The 27,167-nt window shown below is 39.9% G+C and overlaps 1 protein-coding gene across 3 annotated transcripts in view; it reads left to right on the plus strand.

Annotated features, from left to right (window-relative positions):
- Positions 1-27,167, plus strand: part of LOC133377368 (cytosolic phospholipase A2 epsilon-like) — a 72,746-nt gene that overhangs the window by 40,558 nt on the left and 5,021 nt on the right. For all 3 annotated transcript variants that reach the window (XM_061611336.1, XM_061611337.1, XM_061611338.1), the window contains 12 exons: positions 455-524; positions 1,726-1,895; positions 2,011-2,106; positions 4,404-4,441; positions 4,983-5,118; positions 5,767-5,903; positions 9,089-9,314; positions 10,761-10,875; positions 11,161-11,298; positions 22,036-22,143; positions 24,760-24,945; positions 25,268-25,434. In XM_061611336.1, the coding sequence (XP_061467320.1) occupies positions 455-524; positions 1,726-1,895; positions 2,011-2,106; positions 4,404-4,441; positions 4,983-5,118; positions 5,767-5,903; positions 9,089-9,314; positions 10,761-10,875; positions 11,161-11,298; positions 22,036-22,143; positions 24,760-24,945; positions 25,268-25,434 (1,587 nt within the window). The remainder of the gene's footprint in view (positions 1-454; positions 525-1,725; positions 1,896-2,010; positions 2,107-4,403; positions 4,442-4,982; positions 5,119-5,766; positions 5,904-9,088; positions 9,315-10,760; positions 10,876-11,160; positions 11,299-22,035; positions 22,144-24,759; positions 24,946-25,267; positions 25,435-27,167) is intronic.

The following is a 27,167-nucleotide window of genomic DNA, read 5'->3' on the forward strand; positions in this document are numbered from 1 at the left end:
GAATCCAACAACATCTGGAGGGCACCATGTACATTATATTATCAGTCCATGTAATAATATAATTGTCTTCTGGCTTCAGTCAATATTTGTAGTGGCAACATCACAAAAAAGGCTCACTATAAATAGATCATTGTTAAAGTGGGCTCTCATGCTCCTGTGGATTTAGTTCAGGAGAAAGCCATGCCCAGGTCCTCAGAAAGCAGGCACATCATGCAACTACTACTAGCTGTCAAATAATATTTGCTATTCTAGAATAGTTGTAAAGTCATTTATGAAACTGATGACTTTCCAGAGCTTGTTAGTATAATTCAGTCAACTAAAAGCATCATGTCAGAACACGAATATATGGCATTTGGCCAAATAAATAAAGTTTGTGCTTGCACAATTTTCTTGGGACAAACAGTGAGATGGAAAATCATATTGTTCACTATTTTGTGGGTTGCTTCTGTTGCAGTGTCGTGCACTTCGCTGTTTAGAGGTTCAGGCAGACCGAAGGAAAAGGAAGAAGAGAATTCATTCTAAACGTGAGCGTTATTGCTTCATTAAATGTGTATTCCTATCAGCACCTCATAGACCAAATGATAACCTCGTCAAGGTTAGACTTTCGGTGTTAGCTCCAGTATGGAATGGTTAAAATTGCTAGAAACCATGCTCAGGCATTTGCTGACATGGGTTGCACCTTAGATGGTAATATGATAAACTATGAAATGTCAAGAGCACAGACTGAGTTAAGTTCAATGTCATCAATCTAGTTTGCACATCACATTAAAGCAGGGGTGAGGAAAACTTTATCCCTCCAGATTTATTTATTTAATTAATTTATATAATGCCCTTCCTTCCAGAGGGAGCCCAGGGTGGCAGATGTTTTTGAACTACAACTAACATCATCCCTGACCATTGGCTATGCTTGCCGGGGCTGATGAGAGTTGCAGTTCAGCAACATCTGGAGGACAAAGGTTTCCCACCTCTTTATTAAACAGTTTCTCTCTCAAAACAAAAAACTCTTGAGTAATAACCAAGGTTTGTCCTTGACTTACTAGGGTTTGTTTGGGGGGAATGAACCATGAGCTTAGTTTTAGATGACATAACAAGCCAAACTCTGGCTTGTTTCATCAACAGTACCATACCAACAGCAGGAGGAGTGCCACAGGAACTTTTGAACAGCTTGCACCAGCATGCTGTTTGTACATTTCTGGAGACAGAGCTTGGCCAGCATGCGCAATTGAGAGCTACTTCCAAAATTAATTCCAAAAACAAGGACAGCCTCCTGAGTCAAGCCAAGTTCTCAGGAGTGCAGAAGAGCACAGCCTGCCACTTCCTTTCTCAGAATCCACGCCTGTGCAGTTAGTTCACTTCCCCACACAAGCCTACTCAGTGGGTGGAGCAGTAAGGAAAGAAGACTTCCCTGCCTCTTTCAAGGCAAGGAGGCTTGGGGGTTGTTCAAATTTAACTTACCTTTGTAAGTAATGTTACAATTAGTAATTGTCCTGGTGTGTAGGACAAAAGAGTAAGCATAATTATTTGGCAGTAAGACCCATTTATTCATAATCTTCTCTAACATTTTTTCCTAACAATGCTCAAAACAGTTAACATAAAAACATTCATTAAAAACACACATCTTATTCCACATATAGACATGTCCATGGCATGGATGTCGATTTTATTTCCGAGAGTTGGATTTTTAAGTGGTGTTAATTTTTAAAAAACCTGTTCATTCTTTTTTAGAACAAGATGTCCAATGTACATTGAAAGGATCCTTTGAAAAAACCCAAAACATTTCTTTAGGCTGTGCCTCCAGCTTGCACTTCACCGATTCATCTCTTTTCCACTATGCCAAGTTTAAGCAAGCAGAACTGGATGTTCTCCTCCCAAGGAAGAGGTCACTTCCCACCTTTGTATGTCATAGCTGAGCATGAGAATAACCTTGATAATTTTAGCTAGTCATGCCTTTTATTAGGAGAGGTATTTTAAAAATCCTGTTCTTCAAAAAACAATCTTCTTTGTTTTCAGTGTGCCTGTATGTCATGTGGAGCCAATGTGCACAGAATCAGGAACTTGACCCTGCCTCTGAATTTATTTCCCATTGATCAGGATGTAATAAAAGAGGTAAGCACTTGCCCAACTTTCAGAATTTTTATTTATTTGAGGGATTTTATAACTATTCAAGGGCAGGAACAAAAGTTCTGTATTACAATGGTCCCACTCTTATCTGCAGTATTGATATTAGAGAGTAACACTAAGAGACTCCTGCTGAGCTGCAGGGTTCTGTGGACTTCTCTTCTTTCTCCCATGCATTTTAACATCTATACGAAGGCTTGGGAGCTGTTATCCAGGGAACTGGACTACAATGTCATCAGTATGTGAATGGCTCCCAGCTCTGTCTTCATTCCATCTGAATCAGGAGAGCCTGTGCATTTGCTGGACCACGTCTAGAGGCTGTAGTGGTCTGGATGAGGGCCAGTAAATGAGACTGAATCCTGATAAGACTGAGGCATGGTGGTGGACTGTTCCCAGATCTGAAAGTTGGCCTGTTCTGGATGAAACTGCATTTCTTTTGAAGGAGCAGGTTTATAGCTCAAAGGTGACCTCTATCCATCATTGTCACTGGAGGCCCATAGCTATTCCCAGCTATGGCTACGCCCCCAGCTATGGCAGGTGATAGCCTGACTGTTATCTGGACTGTGATACCCTGACTACAGTAGTACATCTTCTGATAGCCTTACATTTAGACTGGGGTGGGAAATCTTTTTCACACTACAAGCCACATGAAAAAAATGTAAATGGACTGCCTTCAAGTCTATTCCGACTTATGGCGACCCTATGAACAGGGTTTTCATGGAAAGCTGAGGCTGAGAGGCAGCGACTGGCCCAATGTCACCCAGTGAGCTTCATGGCTGTGTGGAGATTCAAATCCTGGTCTCCCAGGTCATAGTCCCACACTCTAGCCACTACGCCACACTGGCTCTCACAAGCCACATATGTAATTTTTACCTTTCTATGGAAAGCTCTCTCTCTCTCCACTCCCCCGCCACACACACAAACGAGTGTGTATGTGGCTGAAAAGGAGGCATGGCCTGGAGAAATTTGGCCTCTGGTCCTGAGCTTCCCACCCCTGGTTTAAACTATTGCAGTATACTTTATGTGGGGCTACACTTGAAGATGGTCCAGAAGATGCAACTGGTACAGAATGCAACTGCCATGTTTGTATTTATTTATTAGATTTATATCCCGCCCTTCCTCCCAGTAGGAATAACTAATAGTGCTAAATGGGATCAGAGTTGCACTGGCTGTCTATTCACTACTGGGCCCAGTTCAAGGTGCTAACTTTGATTTACAAAGTTCTTTATGGCCTGGGACTCAAATATTTGAAGGACTGCCTTTCCTGCTTCCTGCTGACCCATGCGTTAAGATCATCTTGTGAGGGCTGCTTGTAGTTCCAACAATGGGTATAGTTTGCTGTATGATAGCACAGAGCAGGACCTTTTCTGTCATGGCACATCAGATGTGGAACTCCCTCACACTGAACATATGGTTGTCTCTCACATTAACAGCTCTCAAGCATCTACTTAAGACATAACTTCTTGGTCAGGCCAAAAGAAATAGCTGATTTAAGGATAGGTTTCTTTGCTACTGCATCAGCCTGTTGTTGGATTTATTGTTTTATGATACTGAGAATATTTACTAGTGTTGTTTTTATATTTACTGCTCTATGGTATTTTAATGAATTGTTGTATAGTGCCCTGGCCAAGTATTCCTTAAAAAAAAACTTGGGTCCATGTGTACCATTTAAAACAAAATGGTAACGGGGGAGAACTTGACATGAGGCTGCTGCCTTCACTGGCCTGCATGAAACATAAACCCTAGAACTAGTGAGATAAATAGGTGCTCCTATGGAATACTTCTGATTTAAACCGCATTAAGGATGTCCTGCCCCCATCCTTGCTAAATAGCATCACCGTGAACTAGTTGTATTTTCCAAACAATGTTTGGAGTTACTGTATAAGTCAGTAAGATTACTAGAATCATAAACTGCAAACCTGTTATAGAATCATGTATATGTGAATTTCAAATATCTGAGATTGCCAGCATTCACCAGAAAGAGTATAAAAGGAACACACCATACATTTAAAGTTCATGCCATCCCTCAAAAGAATCCTGGAAAATGTAGTTTATTAAGGGTGTTGGGAATTGTAGCTCTGTGAGGAGTAAACAACAGTTCCCAGGATTCTTTGGGACAAGCCATGTGCTTTAAATGTATGGTGTATATGCAGCCATAATCTCCAATTTTTGACATTCACACTAGCATATACAAACCTGGCATAGCACAGGAAATCTATTTTGTCTTATTTTTAGAGGGATGTTATAAGGCTTTAATTGGTGGTATTTACATTTTTCATGTTTAGGACAAAGAATTCAATTTATTCTTCAGAGCAAAGGAATGGTAAGATTTATTTTCTCCTATCCTTTGTATAAATTTCTTGGTTATTTGGATACTTCTGCTTTATCCCCTTTAAAAGATGTGATGTTGAGAGAACTCTCAGATATTCACATATAATTTTGACTTGACAGCTGAAAAATCTTAACGTATGTCAAAAGTAAATTTTGGATCATAATGTGAATATGTTTCCAACTGGCACTATTGAAATTACAGTTTTTAAAGCCCTTTACTACTGGGTTATTGCTTTAAATACAATAAAATTAATGATATGTAGTTACGGCCACCAGTTTAGATGGCTTTAAAAGACAATTAGAAAAATTGATGGAGGATAAGCCTACTCTACCTCTGAATACCAAATCCTGGGGCTCACAGGCAGGAGAATGCTATTGTGTTCATCTCCTGCCTGTGGACTTCCCAAAAGCATCTGTTTGGCCATCAAGAGAACGTACTGCTGTACTAGATGGGACTTTGGTCGGATCCAACAGGGCTCGTCTTATGTTGTCTGAAAATTCTTGCATATAACACATATTCACCTGTGTTACAGTACATCAGGCTTAGATGTGCGCTTGGGATTTGATCTCTGTACAGAGGAACAGGAATTCCTGCAGAAAAGGAAAAGGGTGGCTGCGGCTACATTTAAAAGGGTCCTCCAGTTTAAGGAAGATCTGCAGGATGATGAAGTAAGGGGACTTGAATTTTATATAAATCTACTTCTGTGAGCTTCTTAGCTGGGAAACAAACAAATGTACCATTTTTACTCTTTGCCAATGTTTCTCAAACTATAAAATCATGTTTTCCTTTAAAACTTATTTATATTGTTCAGGTCCAGCTCCTACAGCCCTACACTGTTTCAGGTCACTTTTTTAAAGACTTTATTTATGCCAGCAGTGAATGTGACACTTCATTGAATGTGACACTTCATATCCCATTTTTCCCCTGAGAGCAGATAGATCTCTGCTAGGAAAGGTAGAGGGGATAGTGCTATTCTCCCAAGCCAGCTAAACTCCTTGTGGCCTGGATTCCAGGGGTAAGAATTGAAAGATTCACTTTTGTTATCTTTCTGCTGCTTCCATGGATGCAGCTGTGTGCATATCCAAGAGTCTATACCTGCCCAATTGTTTTGCTCTGCTGAGAGCCTGAGCACACCTCCAGGCAGCAGGGCCTCATACAGGCATCTTTCTGAATGTTATGACTGTAGCTCTTCAGGTATCTAAGCAGTAATTCCATCTTTCCTCTATAGCTGTTTCTGTCTTTGTTATAATTATACAGCCCCCATCATTAGCATAAACCATCCTAAAGAATGTTATGCTTTTTTCTATATTGAACAGGTACCAGTGGTGGCAATTATGACAACAGGTGGTGGGATTAGAGCACTTACAGCACTGTATGCCCACCTGTTGACTATCCAAAGGTTGGACATTTTGGACTGTGTTTCATATTTTACTGGCTTATCTGGCACAACATGGTAAGGAAATGTGAGCAAGAGAACTAGATAATCGGTTTTGGTCAATGATTCAATGAAATGAACTAAGCATAACAAAATATTTCTAAGTCTTCACCTAAGTGGGAAGTGATAGGTATAGTCAACTTGCAAAAAATATTGGTTCCTTTGGAGAGACTTGTTTGTTTCCAAAACTAATATCCTGTCTTTGTGTAGTATGTTCAAGGCAGCTTTCAATAGAAATAGAACAATGCAGAGTAATAAAAACAAATAACAATTTAAGCTTCTTCAGGATAATGGATTAAAAACAGCTTCAAAGACAGTAGCAACATAAAAACCTAAGAGCAAAACCCGCAAAAACTCACTCAATTAAAGTTGTTATTGCTGCTCATCTAAAAGCAGGAGGCTATTCCACAACTTGGTCATACCTGAAAAGGTCTTGCCCTGAGAACCCATTAACATAACTCTGAAGCCAGGAGAATTTTGATCAGGGTCTCAGAGGAGGAACAAAATTATTAAGAAAGTTCTTATGGAGCTGCTACTTGTGATATTCTGGTGACAGACCATTTAGAGTAAGAATAATGTGCAATTTCCGTCATCCCTGTCCATTGACTAAGTTAGATGGGGCGGGTAGAATCCAGCAATATCTGGAAGCCACAGGCTTCCCACACCTGATTTAAAGTTTTAAAGGTCAAAACCAGCATCTTGAAATGAGCTTGGGAACAAATTGGCAACCGCTATAACTTGTACAAGACTGAGTGTGTGTGTTATGTGCCTTCAAGTCGATTACGACTTATGGTGAACCTATGAATCAGCGACCTCCAATAACATTTATTCAGATTTTGTAAGTTCAGGTCTGTGTCTTCCTTTATGAAATCAATCCATCTCGTTTGGTGTTCCTATTTTTCTACTTCCTTATGTTTTCCCCAGCATTATTGTCTTTTCTAGTGAATCATGTCTTCTCATTATGTGTCCAAAGTACGATAACCTCAGTTTCATCATTTTAGCTTCTAGAGATAGTTCTGGTTTAGTTTGTTCTAACAGCCAATTATTTGTCTTTTTCGGGTATCTGCAAAGCTCTCCTCCAACACCACATTTCAAATGAGTTGATTTTTCTCTTATCCACTTTTTTCACTGTCCAACTTTCACATCCATACATAGAGATCGGGAATACCATGGTCTGAATGATCCTGACTTTAGTGTTCAGTGATACGTTTGCACTGGAAGACGTTTTCTAGTTCTCTCACAGCTGCCCTCCCGAGTCCTAGCCTTCTTCTAATTTCTTGACTATTGTCTCCATTTTGGTTAATGACTGTGCCAGGGTATTGATAATCCTTGACAAGTTCAATGTCCAACTTTCACATCCATACATAGAAATAGGGAATACCAGGAATACCATGGTCTGGCCCCCTTTAGGATGCACACCTTAACGTGGTGAGGGGGTTTGAGAGTGTTGAAGAAGCTGAAAGCAATGCCGTCAGGAGTCCAAGAGGCCAAGACTCCTAGCAGGGTCACCCAAGGCTGAATGGTCAGAGCTGAGACAACAGACTAAGATGCATTCAAACTCAGAGGAAGGCAATGGTAAACTACCTCTGAATACCTCTTACCATGAAAACCCTAAGAAATTTAACATTGAAGTCTATGATAGTACAGGGCATGCTCAGTAAGAACCAAGTGTCAGTGTTCTAAAAGCCAGAGTAACAGCTGTTTGGCTTGGCTAATCAGGAGACCACACCCACATTGATTCCACTTTAAACAGCCATGGCTTCCCACAAGGAATCTGGGAAGTGTAGTTTGTGAAGGGTGCTGAAAATTGTTAGGAGACTCCTATTCCCCTGGAAGAGCTCTCAGCTTCTTTGATACTCTCAAACCACCTCACCATGTTAAGGTGTGCATCCTAGAGGGGGACAAGACTGTGTAATGTGGTCTAATCAATTGTTCTCATCAACAAATTGTAGATCCAGTCTTGTGTGGATTGGTTGACATTGCTGAGTCATCTTACTTCTGTAGCTTCTTTGATGTAGTTTGGGATACCACCTTTTTAAAGACAGAAGTGCTGGGCCTTTAACAGCTACTCAAGAAGCAAAAATTATCAGGTGAAGCTTTGTCCATCATTCCATATACAAATTTTGAAATTGACTTCTGCCTCTCTTGCAGCTACTTTATGGCCTGTGTCCATTAAGAAAGGTAGCAAGGCCTATACCATAAACCTGTATTATATACCATATGCAAGATAAATCATATCCAATCATATGAGTCTGGCATATTCATTTTCCAATCCATTACAGTAAGGATAGACAGCTGGAGGCTCAGGGTTTTATTCAACTAAGACCTACTCAGAGTAGATCCATTGAAATTAATAAACCAGTTTATCTTGTTCCCTAACTTCCGTGGTTCTACTATGAGTAGGACTAGGATTGAATACAACCCTCAGAGGTCAAATGACGCCCCAAAAGATTTTTTTTTACCTATTTCCAAAATATCTTTGCTCTCAAGCACCACCCTAGTAGCCACTTTAATCTAAGATGAGAAACAGGCAAAGATCTCTTTAATTCACTCTAATCCCATTTTAAGGCCATCTAAGATAGTGCCACTGCCACCACATACCAATACAATTGGTGCTACAACCACCTCAGGTCCTATCTGTCAAAAGTACAGGGAAGGGAAGTTTAAGGCAGATTTTGTCACCACCACACACCTGTATCAAGCTAGTTCCCTAATTATTAATGTGGCTCAGGTACTTCTTTATTTATTGAAGCCATTTGTTATGGATGTGTGGGAGGGGCTATTCTGAACAGGTAAGGGCCATAGTTTAGTGGTAGCACATCTGCTTTGCTTTGAAAGTCCCAGGTTCAGTTCATGGCATTTCCAGGGTAGGACTGGGAATGTTCCCTCTCTGAAACCCTGGACAGCTACTGCAAGTCAGTGTAAGCTATATTGCAGTAGATGGTATAAGGCAGCTTTCTATGTTTCTAACTTTAATTGTGGCCTTTAATGAAAACTGAATGATTATCTTTGGCTAGCATGAATATCAGTTCTGGCTGAATTATTTTAATTGGAATTCTCTCAAAATAGAACTGGTACACTCAGTACATGGATCCCCAAATCTAGAACTCAAATAAGGAAATAACATCAAAATCTGAAAAATCTACATTTCATTGTTACTCCTATTCTGAACTACAATTTGTATTTACTGTGTTTCTTTCAAGGACAATGTCACATTTGTATGATGATCCTAACTGGTCACATAATGATTTAGAAGAGCCACTCATTGATGTCCAAAGACATGTGAAAAAAAACAAGTTCCTCGCCAGTTTTGCCCCAGAACGTCTGAAATACTATGTAAAGGAGCTGTGTCAGCGGCAAAAAGAAGGGCATAATATATCTTTCACAGATCTGTGGGGACTTATCATTGAAGCCATGCTACGTGATGGGGTACTATATAATTGACTCTGAAATTTATTATTTTCCAGCTGATGCCTGGTCTTGATTAAAAGTTCAATCTAACAAAAACATGAAACATTTCAAGTCCATTTCATTTAGTTAGTTTGCATCTAACTAAATTATACTTAGAGTAGACCCAATGGACTTAAAATTAGTCATGACAAACTTAAGTCCATTTATATGAGTGGGTCTACTCTGAATAAGTCAGATACAACCCAATGGGACAAAGTTAGGCAACAACAGAACGGACATCTGCAGAGGACAATTTTTAGCTACAAAATAGTAGTGTGTGCTACAGAAGCTGAAGTGCTTGCTTTCAAAAGAATGTTGACCAAAGAAAGCAATCATAAATTTGCTAGTAAACTCCATTTTGTTTGTTCCCTCCTCTTGTATATATATTCTAAATTTGGTATGCCAACAATACTTCTTGGCATATCAAAACATGGTGCCAAGGAGGGAGCACTGTGAATTCTGCATAGGAGTCACATTACAGAGGTGGTGATGAAACATTTATAATATTAATGAAACATCTATAATGCCATCCCTGTTGTTCACTGTTATATTTGGTGTGTGAGGTCAGAAGATATATGTGCATTACAAACAGTTTGCTGTTTATCATACATTAAATACATATAGTAATCCCTCAGCTTTCAGCCCACTTCACATGTTATTCCACATGAACAGATTCTACATGTGGGGTCTCACTGTTCCCAGCTAGCTCAAGTACAGCTTCCTCACACTTCAGACTGACTCTGAATGGAGGTGAAGGGTAGAGCCAGATGGCCAGGCACAACTTCAGGGGTGGGTGCTGTGGTACAGTCTTGCTTACCCTTTAACTATGTGGAGCCCTTTCACATGGAATAATGCATGAAGGGGGCTTATGAGTCTCCTCTGATTACTCCTATCAAATGATATATGGGGAAGTGACATAGCATCTGCTTTGCATGTGGAAGCCTGAGATCCATTCCTAGCATCTCCAGGTTACAGACCATTGTCTGAAACCCTGAAGAGTTGCTGCCAGTCAATGTGGACAATACTGAGCAGGATGGACCAATGGTCTGACTCAGTACCTTCCTTCGATATATAAATTGTTTGTACAGGAACTTATAGCAATATGCTGTCCATAACCATGTCCATTGTTTAAAAGATCAATATTTACACCTTTCACCGGTAAAATTTATTCTATGCAGAAAGCCTCAAATACCTTTAATTACCTCAAATATCTTTAATTAATGTTTGTATTGAATTGGGCTTGACTGAATTTAATTGCACGTATCCTTTTTTGTTTAGCATGAATAAGAGTAGGTTGTTTCAGACACACTAACTTAAAATAATGGTTTGGGCTTCTGTTTAGAGGAATATATTGTTAGAGATAAGTTCTAGAACAACTTCTGCCTTTTGCAGCTATGTTAACTTCGTTCTGACTTTCATAAACAGGAAAATTGGAATAAACTCACAGATCAACAGCAGGCATTGACTCATGGCCAGAACCCTCTGCCTATATATCTTTGTCTCAATGTAAAGGAAAAACTAAGTAATGTTGGATTTAGAGGTAATTATTGTTTTCTTATATGCCTTAGTTTCATTCTCAAAGGATGTAATCAAGGACTACAAAAGGCTGATTCATATAATTTAGCAATATTCAAAGCTATCAATAAAAGAAGTCTAAATATGACATTTCTAGTTTGTCCACCTTTTTGGATGGACTCAGGAGCTTGAGAGCAGATTTACAAAAATAATTCCACGAAATGATGTTCGTTTATGTTCTTTCTATATTGAATAGACTTTATCTGTGGAAGATTGATATAGCATTCCTCTACTATGGTTTTGCTTTCAGAATGGTTGGAGTTCACCCCATATGAAGTGGGATTCCAAAAATATGGAGCCTACATTCGTGCTGAACATTTTGGTAGTGAATTCTTCATGGGTCATTTGATGAGAAAAATCCCAGAATCACGAATCTGCTTCTTGGAAGGTAATTAATAGTGTGGTCCTAAACACTTTTTTTCAGAAATAAGTCCCACTGAGCTCAGGTAAGTGAGTACAGGATTGTCACCTTAACCTCTAATTTAACTGACTTATCACTACTCTCATAATAGAAAACCAATTAAGGTAACTTTGGTCAAAAGATCAAAGGCACAGAATCATGTGGCAAATAGTTTCAGATCCCAAACCAAAATGTTATTTTTCAGAAGTATTTAACTCTTTAACGTGAATGTACAGAGCCATAGCAGTTAATTATGCAGCCACGAGAGTGGCTGTATGCTATAGTCAGCAAGGATTTTTCACATTCCACCATGAAAAGATCCCCTATGCCATTCTGCTGCTTCCCATAAGCACATTCCAAAACAAAACCTTACAAAATGTATAATCCTGAACTCAGAAATGCTTGCTTAACAACCCTCTAAGTTTTCATGGTGATACACAAAACATTAAGAGAGAATCGAAATAAGAGGAGGGGAAATCCAGACCCTTGTTGGATTTTTTTGTCAGTGGTCTCATAATTTGTTGATATTAATTAAAACTCAGCCATGTTCACAGACGACCTGTAATGCTATTACTGACCTTGCCCCATACTATGACATTCATCTTCTGAAGTTTAAAAGTTAAACAATGCATGGCTGATTTTTAATTAGTTTAAGAAATTTAACATTGAAGTCTATGATAGCTCAGGGCATGCTCAGTAAGAACCAACTGTCAGTGTTCCAAAAGCCAGAGTAACAGCTGTTTGGCTTGGCTAATCAGGGGACCACACCCACACCAGACATTGATTCCACTTTAAACAGCCATGGCATCTCACAAAGAATCTGGGAAGTGTAGTTTGTGAAGGGTGCTGAAAATTGTTAGGGGACTCCTATTCCCCTGGCAGAGCTCCAGTGGCCAGAGTGGTTTAACAGTCAGCCCCTCTGACTGAAGCTCTGTGAGGGGAATAGGGTGTATCCTAGCAACTCTCAGCACCCTTCACAATCTACACTTCCCAGGATTCTTTGAGGGAAGCCATGACTGTTTAAATTATAGTAGGTCTGGTATGTATGTGGTCAGGTACAGCTTTGGTTTAAATTTGGATGGGACACTATATGTGTCTGCTGTAGAATGAAAAGGTGGGGGAACCCTGAAAAACAATGATGCTATTAACAATATTTTCCTTCTGAAAAAGGGGCTTTCCCTCTGCCCTCCCCCCAATCTCCTCCCCTCCCTCCCCTACCCATACTGCCCTCCTCCCTGCCCATCCCCCAGGTCAGTTTTACCTATCCTAACCATGATTTCACAGGAATAAATCCTATTGAACTCAATAAGCATGCAAATGATCAAACCTGCCCTCCTTGTCCTCCTGCCCCTCCTCTCCCACTCTCCTCCCTTCCCCTTCTCCTATCCCCACCCTTTCTCCTCTCCCCTCTTCCCCCTCCTCCCTTCCCCACTGCAGCCCTCCCTCTTCTTCTCCTCCCCCCCATCAGAAGCACCCCAAACCTTGAGGTTTTAGGGGCGGGCCCTAGTGATGTCATTAAGCATGATACACTAAGCATCAACAGTTGCTTGGAGCATACCACTCAAACAAAAAAAATTCTCTGATTGGAAATGAAGATAGAAATCTTAGCTAAATGAGGGTGTTCCCAAGTCTAGCTGAAGTGATGGGATCATTCCTTCTCACCTGTTTAGGGAGCATGGGTAAGGAACATTTAATCTAGCCTACCTGCTTCTGGCAAGAAGGGTTTAAGTGCCTTCAGGCCAGGCCAGTCACCAGAAGGCCATTATAGGAATAAGGAAGCCTGGTGTTGTGGAGAGGTTAGATGGGAGCACTCAGGGCTAAACATAGATGCCCCTGAAGGCTGCAATTCTAAACACACTTACTAAGGGATTAAGCCGCATAGAACTCAATAGGATTTACTTCTGAGTAGATATGGTTAGGACTGTGCTGTTGATAAGCTTGACTAGGGATCCTCTGGAAAGAAATCCATATCAAAGCAGGGTTGACAACCCCTTGCCTGGGATGCCCTGCCTGCCTTTTAACGTGGTTGCTCCAAACATCTTTACAGACTTGACCCTTCACTGCAGAGAGCGGTTTGAGAAATGAGTAAGAGTAAGAAGATTCTCTACCCTTTTCTGCCTACTCTGTGGGTGCTATAAACTCACTTTAACAACCAACCCAATTGCAGTGAGTAATAACTGACTGACACAAAACACACATGGGGTGGTCTACCTTCACAGGCCATAGCTTGAAGCCACCCTTTCCAGTATGTGAATTCTTTTTCCACTATTGAGTAAGAAACAAACCATCATGCAAGCAACAAGGTGCATAATCAGTGGTTTAAGGGGGTTGATCTGAGTGCATGGAAGCACTGTTGTTGTTTCTATGGATATAAGGGAGTAAGGGTCAGAGATAAAAGAAATACAAACTGAAAAACTTGTCGTTAATTTTTTTATTTTGAATGTTTTTAAATACCTGCCTTTAGCTGTTTTTGGCAATAATTTTATTGTTTTAATTACTTCTGTAAACCACTTTGAGGTTTTTTACAATAAAGTGTTGTATAAATGCTGTAAGTAAAATACATAAAATAAATTTCAGAGTCACTGCGGCCCTTAGGTCTCTTTCCCTCTTTCAAAGGAATCTGCCTTATGCTGATTCAGGCCATTTGGTACTATCTAGCTCAATACTGATGACATGGACTAGGATTGGCTCTCAAAGCTTCCAGGCAATAGTCTTTTCCAGAGATTGAATTTTGGACCTTTGTATGCAAAGCACATGCCCTACCACTGAGCTACAGCCCTGTTTAAAAAAGTATCTTTTAAAATTGTTCTTTTCAGTTCACTAATGAATGCACAGCATACCTAGACCAAGGCTACAACATTCATTTAAAGCGCATTCAACATACTGATGAAGCACATGAATCCCACCACAGAATCATGGGAACTGTGGTTTGTTAAGGGTAGTGGGAACGATAAGTGTGTGGGGGGGAAACTACACTTCCCAGGATTCTTTGGGAGAAGTCATGTACTTTAAATATGAGTTGGATGTGCTTTATATGTATTATCTGGATCTGCATTATTTCATAAACCTTGCCTGCATATAAATCATTTTAATTAATTTTTAAAATGGAAATAAGCTATGAAGTTTACTTGGTGACCATGGGCTACTCACCATATCTCAGCCTAATCTACCCCTCAGGGTGAAAACAACAGAGTGGGACTATGACCACCTCAAGCAAAAAGGGCACAATTAAAATGTAGAGGAAATAATAACGTACAACCATAGTGTAAAATCAAATACATATCAATATGTAGTCTGAGGAAATATGTATATAAGCATGAATGTAAAAAGTTTATTATTTACACAACATGTAAAGATATTTATAGTGTAATCTTATGCATCTTTACTCAGAAGCATGTCCCAATGTATTCAAACATGGAAGTGTGCACAGGACTACAACCTCAAATGATAAGGAATGTCACTCATCCAATCCAAAATTCAGAATCATGCCACTTTAAGCTGTTTAGCAAATGTTTTATCTTGTTTCATGATTATTGGATTTTATATGGGTTTATTTCTTATTGTGAGCTGCCTTGGTTTCCAGCCCTACCTCACATGGTTGTTGGAAAGATTCCATATACACACACACTGGAGATATAAAAATACATACACCCCATATAATAGTTTATTGTCAAAACCAATTGCTCACTGCAGAACATTTCTTTTTAAAAAATCAGTATTAAGTTTCCTACCAAATAAAAGCAGTGACACCTAAGTAAGCCCTGCCTAATTGCTTATTAAAAAAAGGATTGGATGGGGAAAGATTTCCAATATAATCCTTTGCTATGTTCACTTAAAAGTCCCATTGATTTACAGAACAATCCTACTGAATTCAATGGGGTTTACTCCCAGGTATGTGGAATTAGTATTGCAGCTTTACTCCCAGAAAGTGAGTGTAGAATTAAAGCTTCATACTGGGAAGGTTTTTGCAACAGGCTATGAATTAGACAAATAAATTGCCGTCTTCAACAGCTGAGAAAAATTTAACCTTGTTTGACTCCTTATAATTAGAAAATTGTAATGGCTTCTGCTGCAGTATGCACACTTTTTCAAATTTCTGTTCAAAAATTATTTGAAAGATAAAACGTATAATATGCTATTTTTGCAAGTAATTAAAAAACCTGCATGTACACTTTTATTATAATCATAATTGAAATTGTTTACTGTGTGTGCATCCCTACAAAGATCATGCTGTGATCTTCAGTTCTAGATTTCCTGCTATATTATTTTAGAAAGGCAATCTTGCTACTGCTGAAAGTTATATACTCACTCAACTTCTGATATGCAGACAAGCAGGAAATGGAAACTGTTTTCAGAATTTGCAATGACTTCTATTTATGATTTATTTATGATTTATTTATTATTTAATTTATATCCCGCCCTTCCTCCCAGCAGGAGCCCAGGGCGGCAAACAGAAACACTAAAAAATACTTTAAAACATCATAAAAAGACCTTAAAATACATTTTAAAAAAGTTATTAACATTTTTAAAGCTTTAAAAACATGTTTTTAAAAAGGGTTAAAAACATATTATTAAAGAAAACATATTAAAAGCAATTCTAACACAGACGCAGACTGGGATAGGTCTCAACTTAAAAGGCTTGTTGAAAGAGGAAAGTCTTCAAAAGGTGCCAGAAAGATAGCAGAGATCTTCTAGCTATTGCCTGGAGATCAGCAAATCTCTTGTCAATCATAACCCTGACTTCACTTATTGGGTAAAAACCTGAAAAGGTGTAGATTAAAGTAGCCAGTACTAACAGAGGTTGGGGGGGGCTGACATTTTGGTGTATATCTCTTGAACCAGACCACCTAGGAACTTAATTTTTTTAAATGAAAGCTAAGAGTCCAGAGATGGGGGTCTCCACCTGGAGACCCCAAGAGAACCCCCAAGCACTGAGTCTCTGGGTGAAAACCGGAGACCTGGCAATCCTGTCCCCTGTGGTCAGATTCACCTATCCTAAGCATGATTGCATGGCAGTAAATCCCACTGAGCTCAATAAGCATGCAAATGACCACACCTGCCTTTCACCTCCCCCTCATCCTCCTTCTCCTCTCCCCTCCTTCCTTCCTCCTCCTCTCCCCTCCTCCTCCTCAATCCCCCTCCCTCCTCTACCCCTGTGGTCAGTTTCACCTATCCTAAGCATGATTACAGGGGAGTAAATCCATTGAACTCAATAAACATGCAACTGATCAATCCATTTTCGACAAACTTACACAGGTTCCCTTTTCTTACCCCCCGGATTAAAAAGCAGAGAAATTCACTAAAAGATTAAAAAAAAAACACTGCGGCTTAAGAACATATCTATAGACAACAGATATTTCTATCAAACGTGGTGAGGGGGTTTCAGAGTGTTGAAGAAGCTGAGAGCAATGCCATCAGGAGTCTAGACCAAGAGGCTAGGCTCCTAGCAGTGGCACCCAAGGTGGAATGGTCAGAGCTGAGACAACAGACTAAGATGCATTCAAACTCAGAGAAAGGCAATGGTAAACCACCTCTCATTACCTCTTACCATGAAAAAACTATGAACAGAGTATCCAAAATGCAACACAAGATAATACTAGAAGATGAGACCCCAGTTCAGATGGCACTCACTGAGCTACTTGGGAAGAACAATGGACAACTATGAGTAGCGCTGTGACTAATGACGCAACTGGGTCAAAGCTGAAAGGAAGCCCAGAGGCTGATGCGCACAGATGCGAAAGGAGAGTCCGGAGTTGTATGACCTACACAATAGGAACATGGAATGTGAGTAGCATGAACCAGGGAAAGTTAGAAATTGTTAAGCAAGAAATGGAATACATCAACATTACAATACTTGGCGTGAGTGAATTAAAATGGACGGGAATGGGACACTTTCAGTCACGAAATTATAAAATATTTTGCAGGAAATCGTAAGAAGAAAAGGGGTTGCTTTAATAGTGACAAGTGATGTAAGCAATTTGGAGCTATAACACAAGGTCTGAGTGAGTGATATCAATGAGATTAAATGGGAAACCTATTAACATAACCATCATTCAAGTCTACGCTCCAATGGCAAACACAGAAGAAGGGGAATTGGAGAGATTTTAAGCAGAAATACAGGAAGAAATTAATCACACACCAAAACAAATTGTGCTGATAATCATGAGGGACTGGAATGCAAAAGCAGGGTTCAGAAAAGAACTAGGAATTGTGGGGAAATGGGGCTTAGGAGATAGAAATGAAGCTGGAGAATGACTTATTGAATTCTGTGAAGCCAATAATTTGTTTCTTGCAAACACATTTTGAAAAGACAACTGTAAACATAGACATCACCACATGGTCAATATAGGGATCAAATTGATTCTATAACTGGTAGCAGAAGATGGAGAAGTTCCATAATTTCTGCAAAAACAAGACCAGCAACAGAGTGCACTACATATCATGAACTGGTAATATCGAAAATCAGAGTAAAGCTAAAGAAGAAGAACGAAACAAGCATAATGCCAAAATACAATTTAAATAGCATCACAGAAGGATATGAAGATCAAATAAGGTGCAGATTTGAGGTTTTAAACTTAGTGGAACCAGAAGAACTATGGATTGAAGTCAGAGACATTATCAGGGAAGAATGCAAAAAGACAACACCTCTAGTTAAAAAGAGAGAAAGACCTCAATGGATGACTGACAAAACTCTTAAAAAGGTTAAAGAAGGAAAGCAAAAGCAAAAAGAAATAAAAACACGGTTAGAATCCTAAATGCAATAATACAGTGAGTAGTACGCAGGGACAAAGAGAACTATTACAATAGTTATTGTATAGAAATAGAGGGCAACAAAAAAGGTAGAACAGGAGCCCTATTCTAAAATATTAGAGAAATTAAAGGGATATTTAAACCAAGAGTAGGGATGTTGAATAATCAACAGGGGAACACATAACTGAGATGAAATAAAAGGAAGATGGAAATAATACACTGGAGAACTATATAAAAGAGATGCAGTGATGACAGATTCATTCATGGAGGAACTGTCTGATGAAGAACCAGAAATTTTAGAATGTAAGGTGAAAGCTGTTCTTAAAGTACTTGGAAGAAACAAATCACTAGGAACAGATTGCATACCAACAGAGTTGCTACAAGTTACTGAGAGTGAATCTGTCAAAATTTTGACAAAAATTTGTCAACAAATATGGAAAACTAAATAATGGCCCACAGACTGGAAGCGATCAATATATATCCCAATTCCAAAGAAAGGAGATCCCAGGGAATGCAGTAATTAGTGAACTATTGCCTTAATATGCCATGCAAATAATGCTCAAGATTCTACAACAAAGGCTCTTACCATATATGGAGCGAAAAATGCCAGATGTCCGAGCTGGATTTAGAAAGACAAGAGGTACCAGAGATCATATTGCAAACATAGGTTGGATGAGGAATTTCAGAAAAAAAATCACCCTGTGCTGTATAGATTACAGCAAATCCTTTGATTGTATAGATCATGAAAAACTATGGAATGCTTTAAAAGAAATGGGGGTGCTACAGCATCTGATTGTCCTGATGCGCAACCTATACTCTGGACAAGAGGCTACTCTAAGGACAGAATATGGAGAAACCGATTGGTTCCCAATCGGAAAGAGTGTGAGACAGGGGTGTATTTTATCACTCTGTTTATTTAATCTATACGCAGAACATATCATACGGAAAACAGGATTGCACCAAGATGAAGGAGGTGTGAAAATTGGAGGGAAAAATATCAATAATTTAAGATATGCAGACGATACCATCCTACTAGCAGAAACCGGTAATGATTTGAAATGAATGCTGCTGAAAGTTAAAGAGGAAAGCACAAAAGCAGGACTACAGGTCAAAAAGAATGTCAAGAGGATTAAAGTAATGACAACAGAAGATTTATGTAACTTTAAAGTCGACAATGAGGACATTGAACTTGTCAAGGATTATCAATCCCTTGCGCAGTCATTAACCAAAATGGAGACAATAGTCAAGAAATTAGAAGAAGGCTAGGACTGGGGAGGGCAGCTGTGAGAGAACTAGAAAAAGTCCTCCAATGCAAACATGTATCACTGAACACTAAAGTCAGGATCATTCAGACCATGGTATTCCTGATCTCTATGTATGGATGTGAAAGTTGGACAGTGAAAAAAGTGGATAAGAGAAAAACTCATTTGAAATGTGTTGTTGGAGGAGAGCTTTGCAGATACCAGAGACCATGAAAAGGACAAATAATTAAACCAGAACTATCACTAGAAGCTAAAATGATGAAACTGAGGTTATCATACTTTGGACACATAATGAGAAGACATGATTCACTAGAAAAGACAATGCTGGGGAAAACAGAAAGGAGTAGAAAAAGAGGAAGACCAAACAAGAGATGGATTGATTCCATACAGGAAGTTACAGACCTGAACTTGCAAGATCTGAACAGGGTGGTTTATAACAGATGCTATTGGAGGTCACTGATTCATGGGGTTGCCATGAGTCGTAGTCGACTTGAAGGCACATAACAACAAACAGTGAATGCACCAGGGGAGCTGAAGACCTGACCTCCTCTCTGAGATATTGTACTGCCCTACAAATATGTAGAAATGCAAACACAATTTGGGTTGGTATTTCACCGTCCAATCCACTTCCTGTGCAGCTTTGAAGAATTTGGTAACATGTGCCTTTGAGCATTTGGTGAGTTGGCATGTAAGCCTGTAACTCCATTGCTATTTGATCAGCACTGGCTCCTGGTGTGTTTCTGAACCCAATTAAGAACCCTGGTTCTCAGCTTTAAAAGTCCAAAAGGTTGGCTATAGGTATGTTCTGAAACCGCAAGGGTTTTTTTGCCTCTTAGTGAATAAATAGCACTGTATACACATTTTTTGCCATTGCTATGAGCCTGTTACACTCACAATATTTAGTATTTTCTGAAAGGAAAACCTTTCAATGTCCCAAAGCCTAAACATATTTTGGACATATCCATCCATTGTTAAGCACTCTTAAATTAAGCATCTGTTTAATTCACACCTATTGAAATCAATAAGTATTAAAAGTGCATTAACTGTGGCTGGACGGTGCTTTCATTTTTTTATGCATGTGGCGTAAGATGCACAAAACATTTCCTATATCTGAAGACTGAGGGGAGATATGATAGCACTCTTCAAGTACATGAAAGGTTGCCACATAGAGGAGGGTCGGGATCTCTTCTCGGTCGTCCCAGAGTGCAGGACACGGAATAATGGGCTCAAGTTGCAGGAAGCCAGATTTCAACTGGACATCAGGAAAAACCTCCTAACTGTTAGAGCCATGCGACAATGGAACCAATTACCTAGAGACGTAGTGGGCTCTCTGATACTGGAGGCATTCAAGAGGCAGCTGGACAACCATCTGTTGGGAATGCTTTGATTTGGATTCCTGCATTGAGCAGGGGGTTAGACTCGATGGCCTTGTAGGCCCAAATCTACTATTCTATGATTCTATGATCTTTAATTGTTGGCAAATAGATCTTTCTCCATTCTATATGTCATTAGCAAAAGATTGAGAATGCATTTGGCATATGTCCAAAAATGCAAAATAAATGATGGTAGTTCTAAAATTACAAGCTTTGGAGTCTTTCAGCTCTGAGCTACTAATTACGAATCCTCTTACATGCTCTGTTCTCATTTACCAGTAGATGGTACTATACGCTTATACTAAGAAACTAAAATAGTAATATTAAAATTTTCACATGTTTGTAAGTAGAGCTGAGTAAAAATTACTTCCTGAAAATTTTCACCCTGTTCATAGGCAGCAAAAAATTCTGCTGCTTATTCTACAGAGGAAGGTGAAATTCTCCAGTTTCTTGGGAGCTTGGCTCACACTTAGCCATTGCATCAAAAGAGCTTCTTCTCTTTTCCCCCTAAGCATTTGCATGCATTTTTCTTCTGCTACAAATGGCAAAAGTGGCAACTGTGTTGTTCTTGTTGTTGTTTATTAGATTTATTAGCCATTTGATACCCAAAGGTCTCCAAGCAACTTATAACCATGTTAAAACACAAACAAATATATCATACTAATCCCCCCCCTGATAAAACAGCAAAAACACAACAACACTTCCATGCAGTCACAAGAAGCTTTGGGAATATACCAGTAACAGACAACATCATCTCATGTCAGTCTATCAAATGCTGGGATAAAAGGTACGCCTTTACCTGGTGCCAAAAGGATGTCAGTGAAGGCGCCAGGCAGACTTCATTGGGGAGTGTATTCCACAGATGGAGAGCCACAACTGAAAAGGCCAGGTATTGGCAGCCTGGCCATCAATTTACACCTTCCAATGTCCCAAACCTAGCTTTACTCCTGGGAATTTGGGGGGGAAATGCATCTGCCACCAGAAAAAAAGTGGAGAATATTTGCCAAAACAGCCCTCTTTTTCTAGTGCTGAGAGAGAAAATTCTTAGTTTTTCACAAAAACATGTAAGATGTTTTGGCTCAATTTGTGTTCAAAGTGTTTCATATATATATTATCTCAGTAAACCCTAATAGTCTTGTAACATAGGCCAGTACTAATATCATATATTGCAGATGGAAGGCTGAGGCTGAATATAGTTGCTTGCCTAAAGACGAGTTTATGGCTGAGGCAAAATATGAACCAATTCAGATCTCCTGACTCACAGCTTACACACGCATTAGACGCTATGCAAACATTAATACATCAGAAATGACTCCTGTCTAATTTCTTCCCTGTCACAGGAATCTGGAGTAGTGTATTTTCTGTAAATCTTATGGATGCCTGGTTTGTGTGTGTTAGTTCAGAGGATTTTTGGCAGATGTGGACACGAGACAGAATAATTGACATTGGTAAGTTACTGTTCTATTTTGTTTCTGCTTTGCTTATTTTTGGGACAGAAAGTTTATTAGTGCTTTACACAAAATAATCACAACAAACTCATTTCAGTCTGGTTTCTGGCTGAGTTTGGCTCTGAAACTACCTTTGTTCCTGGTAGGTGACCTTTACTGGGAAATAAACAGTGGAGGGAGTGCCTCTGTTTGTGCCTCACCATTGACCTTAGTTCCTCTGGATGGCTAGCTGGGATGGGACTAAGATGGCACTAAAAAGAGGCTGGTTCCAGAAAAGTGCTGAAGGACTAGAATTCTGCTCAGTGAGTTATAGAATTCCTCAGGATTTCATTTTGTCCCCTATACTGTTTAACATCTACATGAAACCGGTGAGAATGGTCATCCAGAGTTTTGGACTACAGTGTCCTCAATACCCAGATGACACCCACCTCTATCTTGCAGGGGAAAAACAGGTTCGAAACCAGTGTCTTAATCAAGAAAAAACGGAGATGCTGATAGTCAGAAGTGAGCTCATCTGGGAATAGTGATACAGCCCATTTTTGATGAGACAGCATTTTATTTATTTATTTATGAGATTTGTTAGATGCCCATCTGGCAGAGGTTAATCTGCCACTCTGGGCGACTTACAACCAAACACAAGTACATTCCATATATAATGTCTTCAGCATTCTGTCTGAAGAATCAGGTTGACAGCCTGAGGTTGCTTCTCGATCAGACTTGCTTTTAGAGGAGTAGTGTTATCGCTATATCCAGGAATGCCAATGCATAGCTTTATCTGATGTGCCAGTTACACATTTACTACAAAAGATAAACCTGGACATGCTTTCACTTCTGCGGGCACATTCTATATTAGGCTGCCTTTGAAAACTGTAAGGAAATTGAAGCTGGTGCAGAATGCTGCTGCCGGTCTTGCTATTTAAAGCATGTAACTCCATTGCTATTTGATCAGCACTGGCTCCTGGTGTGTTTCTGAACCCAATTAAGAACACTGGTTCTCACCTTTAAAAGTCCAAATGGTTTAGGTCCAGAATCCCATGAATCTGCTTGCCCATTATCTGCTGAAGAGCTCTGCTCTGTTTCCTATTTAGGGACAGGCGAGAATTCCACTGTAATTGCATTTAGCACTGGATTTTTCAATGGTCCACATATTCTCCATCTTTGTCGAGAGATCCTGTTTGCTCCAACCTTGTGACTTTCCCGACACCGGATTTTCCCCCCTTGAATATTCCCTTGAATATATTGTTCTTTTACTGATTTTACTCACAGCAGAGCCCAGTAGTACAGGATTCTCTCTCTCTCCCTCTGCCACCCCCTCTACTTGAATAATCCAAGTTCCAAGCAGGAGGAAGCAAGCCAAGCCTGAAATAGAGATTAAAAGGCAAGCCTAGCCCTAGAGAGTCTCTCCTATATTAAGGGCTCAGCTTGCCGAGGATGAGATGAGAGATGAGGGCACTGAAACCTGCTTCCCTCCTTTCCTTTCCAAAAGGGAAAACAGCCAATCTCTGCTTGCCAACTTGAAAAGTGACCAGCCTCAGTCACAGTGGAGGCAGAGGCGGCGAAGCTGCTTTCCTTTCCTTTCCAAATATTGATATTTCCTTTCAAAATATCAATATTTCCTATCAATACTTCCGGGAGAAAAAATTGGACCAGTAAAAACAGCAGATAAAAAAATTGACTCGATACCACCTGTTAGGTTGATGGAATACTTTTGAAGCAGCAGCAGCCAACAGATCCCATCCCTAGTCACATTACCATCAGAGGTGCACCTGGTGGATATGCAGGACAAGGCCTTCACCAGGAGGCTCATTGGCTCTCTCCTTTTTAGCTATTTCTTTAGATTCACATTTTAATTGGATACTAATATTTTGTTCTCTGGAAGAATTGCCTTTTGTTTCCAGCAGCACAATAAATGCTGTACCACAGCAATGGAAACCCCTATACCAATAATAGTTGATACACACATGACGCAGATGACATGTTGGACATAATCACGGTAGTGGCATGAGGAAACCATTAAGATCAGGCCCAGTGCCAGCAGGTAGTCAGGTTGGGCACTGGCCGAAGGCCCCTGTGGCTAGGGGGATAGAACTCGCACTCCACAATCCCTACCAGCTTAGGTTGTGAGCCATGACACATGGCACATAGATTGCAGAGTGGGAGCTCTGCTCTCCCAGTTGACATCAGCCCGGAACATGCTTAAATATGCCCAGTTGCGCCACCTCGCACATCACTGTGCATGTCTGCCACCAACTAAGGTGGTAGTGGGGGCAGCAACACATCCCCCCCACCATCATCGGTGGCAGGCATGTGCACTGATGTGCAAGGTGGTGCAACTGGGCATATTTAAATGCATGGATGAAGACACACAGGGGAGGTGGAGGGCCATGGGGGGGGCTGGTGCCAGCCCTGATTAAGTTTCCTCTATATATGAAAGTAATATGCAAACCAGCCTTGAAACAGTATTTGAGATTTTAACTAGACTACGGACAAATGTAAACTTACAGAAAGCAAAGATAGAATGAGAAAATGAAGCAATGTAAATTCCAAGAACCTCATAACATTGTTACCATTTTCTAATATGAAAAAAATGCATTTAACATGTTGTTCATTCTACAGATGACTCTCTTCGGTATCCACCATCAAATAAACTACGTACCCGTATGCAGTATCCTCTGGATAGCCTTGCCAATGTTTTTCAAGATGTTATTATGTGGCGGCCAGCAGTTTCCGTGGTCCCTAATTTTTTGAGAGGCTGTCCGATGCACGATGAATACCTACAGAGTGAATTTTCAATGTGGAAAGGTATACCAAGAGCTCTTCTTTTAAAGAAAGATCCCTTTGAATGGCTTGTTTGGCCAATACTTGAGGCCTTGGTATAGCAGGGATTCTTTAAAGACTGTTTCCTCTTCTTCCAGAGAAGGAAGAGTTGGGTAGTCAAAAGGAAATGGCTTCTCTACCCAATTACTAGAAGGGAGTAGTTTTGAGAATGGAGATGACAGACCTCTTGAAATGCCATGAGTATGAAGGGGGAGAACGACAACTGTATTTGGATTGTGCTTTCTGGTTCTTTGCTTTCCCCAAAGGAGTAGCATTGCCCACATTTGACAATGTTCATTTCTTTTAGACTGTGATCTTGATAGCTTCCCTAACCATCTGACGGGAGCTGAAGATTTCCTGTATCTGGTAGATAATGCATTTGCATTTGATAGCAGCTACCCACCACTCTTGAGGCCTGAGAGAAAAGTGGATCTCATCATACATTTAAATTACAGCTCAGGATCACAAATAAAGGTGAGAAGACTTGAGCATAGTTCTCTTCTGCAGTAATATGTGCGTAACTAAGATACTTTTGACAGTAATTTCTGTTTCTCTCATGGAAAGAGGAAGCTGATTGTCTGTACTCACCGTCTTCTCTTCTGTGGAAATCTTCTTCTTGCAGCTGCTTCCTCCTCTGTCATCAGTAACTCTAGGACTATGAGAGGGGAAAACTGACAAATGCTGTCTTGGACACTGTCTTCCCTGTTAGATGAAAGTGAGATAAGATAAACATTCTGCTAGCTTTTTAAATTCACACTGTACCATTGCTTCTATGAAAGCAAGTAGTTCTACCAAACCAGTATTGTCTTTTCTAGATGTGCATGTGTCTGCCAAAGTTCTGCTATTTTTTGTTTGCATGCTGTTACCATTCCTGCAGATATATATATGGAGGTCACTTCTGAATATATATATGATTACTTTTTTGTGCTATCACACCCTAGACGTAGAATGTATGTTCTCAGTTCAGTTTGCATGAACAGTACTAGCCAAGTTATCAGACCTCACTGAGGAAACCTTTTCCGCATCCTTTGTTTCTTTTGGTTACAAAGGAACAGGCTTTTGCTTTGACAGCTACTACCACTGGGATAATTCCAGATTAATCTTTTATTTAAGATTTTTATACCAATTTTCACCAAATGAAAGATCCCAAAACAATTAAGCTCCCTGGATGCTTAATTTCTCAGTGAAGGGGTTTGGGGGCCTCTCTTACCCCAGCACTCCCCCCATACTCTTCCCTTATTTACTCAGGACAGCAATTTCTGGGAGTCAAGCAAGGCTGGGGAAAAAATGAAATACCCAGAGAATTCAAAGTGCATATGTTGGCCAACATATGCACTTTGAATTCTCTGGGTATTGAGTTCAGCTAATAGGCCATTGCTTATTAGTCATTTTAGGATAACAGTTTGGTACTGTTTTGATTTTCTCATCCTCTATCTTGTATGGACATGGGTCCTACATAGAATTTGTCCTTTGGCCGCTTTTGTTTTATTATGTGCACTATTGTGTGTGCACTTTTATGAATATTTTTTAATTGCCAGCATACACGTTTGTATTAAAACATTTTATTTCTACATACATTACTTTCTATGTCTATACCTTAACTCTCTGGAGTAACATAGTGTACATGTTAAGGTAGATTTTAACTCTACAGTTCTCTTGAAAAACAAATGATACAGGGGGAAGGGGAGGTTCTTCTCTAAGGTTTCCAAACATCACCTCACAAGCTGGTTCACATGGTTAAGCCTGAACACCTTTCTCCCCAAAAGAAATGATTTAACATAATTTCCATATCAATAGAACCATTCCACCTTCTGAGGTAAAGGCTGCAGACACATTAGTTGCTTCAAAAGCAGCCAGACCATTTTCTCTGTGTTTTGAAATAACTCTGCTTATAGCTGACACATCTCCCTTCCCCATTGCTGATTAGGACCGCCTACAACAAATCACTGGGCTAATCACTGTGTCTGCCTGAGCCTACAGCAAAGCATTTTCACTGGACACACCTGGAGTGGCAATAGGGTTGATGGCCAATCAGTTTTGAACTCTGTGTGGAGCTGCAACTTCCCAGGTTTTGGAGTAACAGGGGGCAGAGTTTGCCTGGTGTCTTGTGTCCCTGTGTTCAGAAAAGGTGGAGGCACACTGAAGTCAGCAAAACCACAAATGTGTCTCTATGCAAGGTCTCAAGGCCTTTTTTACTGAGAATTTTG

Source organism: Rhineura floridana, chromosome 2, assembly GCF_030035675.1.
Source record: "Rhineura floridana isolate rRhiFlo1 chromosome 2, rRhiFlo1.hap2, whole genome shotgun sequence".
NCBI lineage: Eukaryota > Metazoa > Chordata > Lepidosauria > Squamata > Rhineuridae > Rhineura > Rhineura floridana.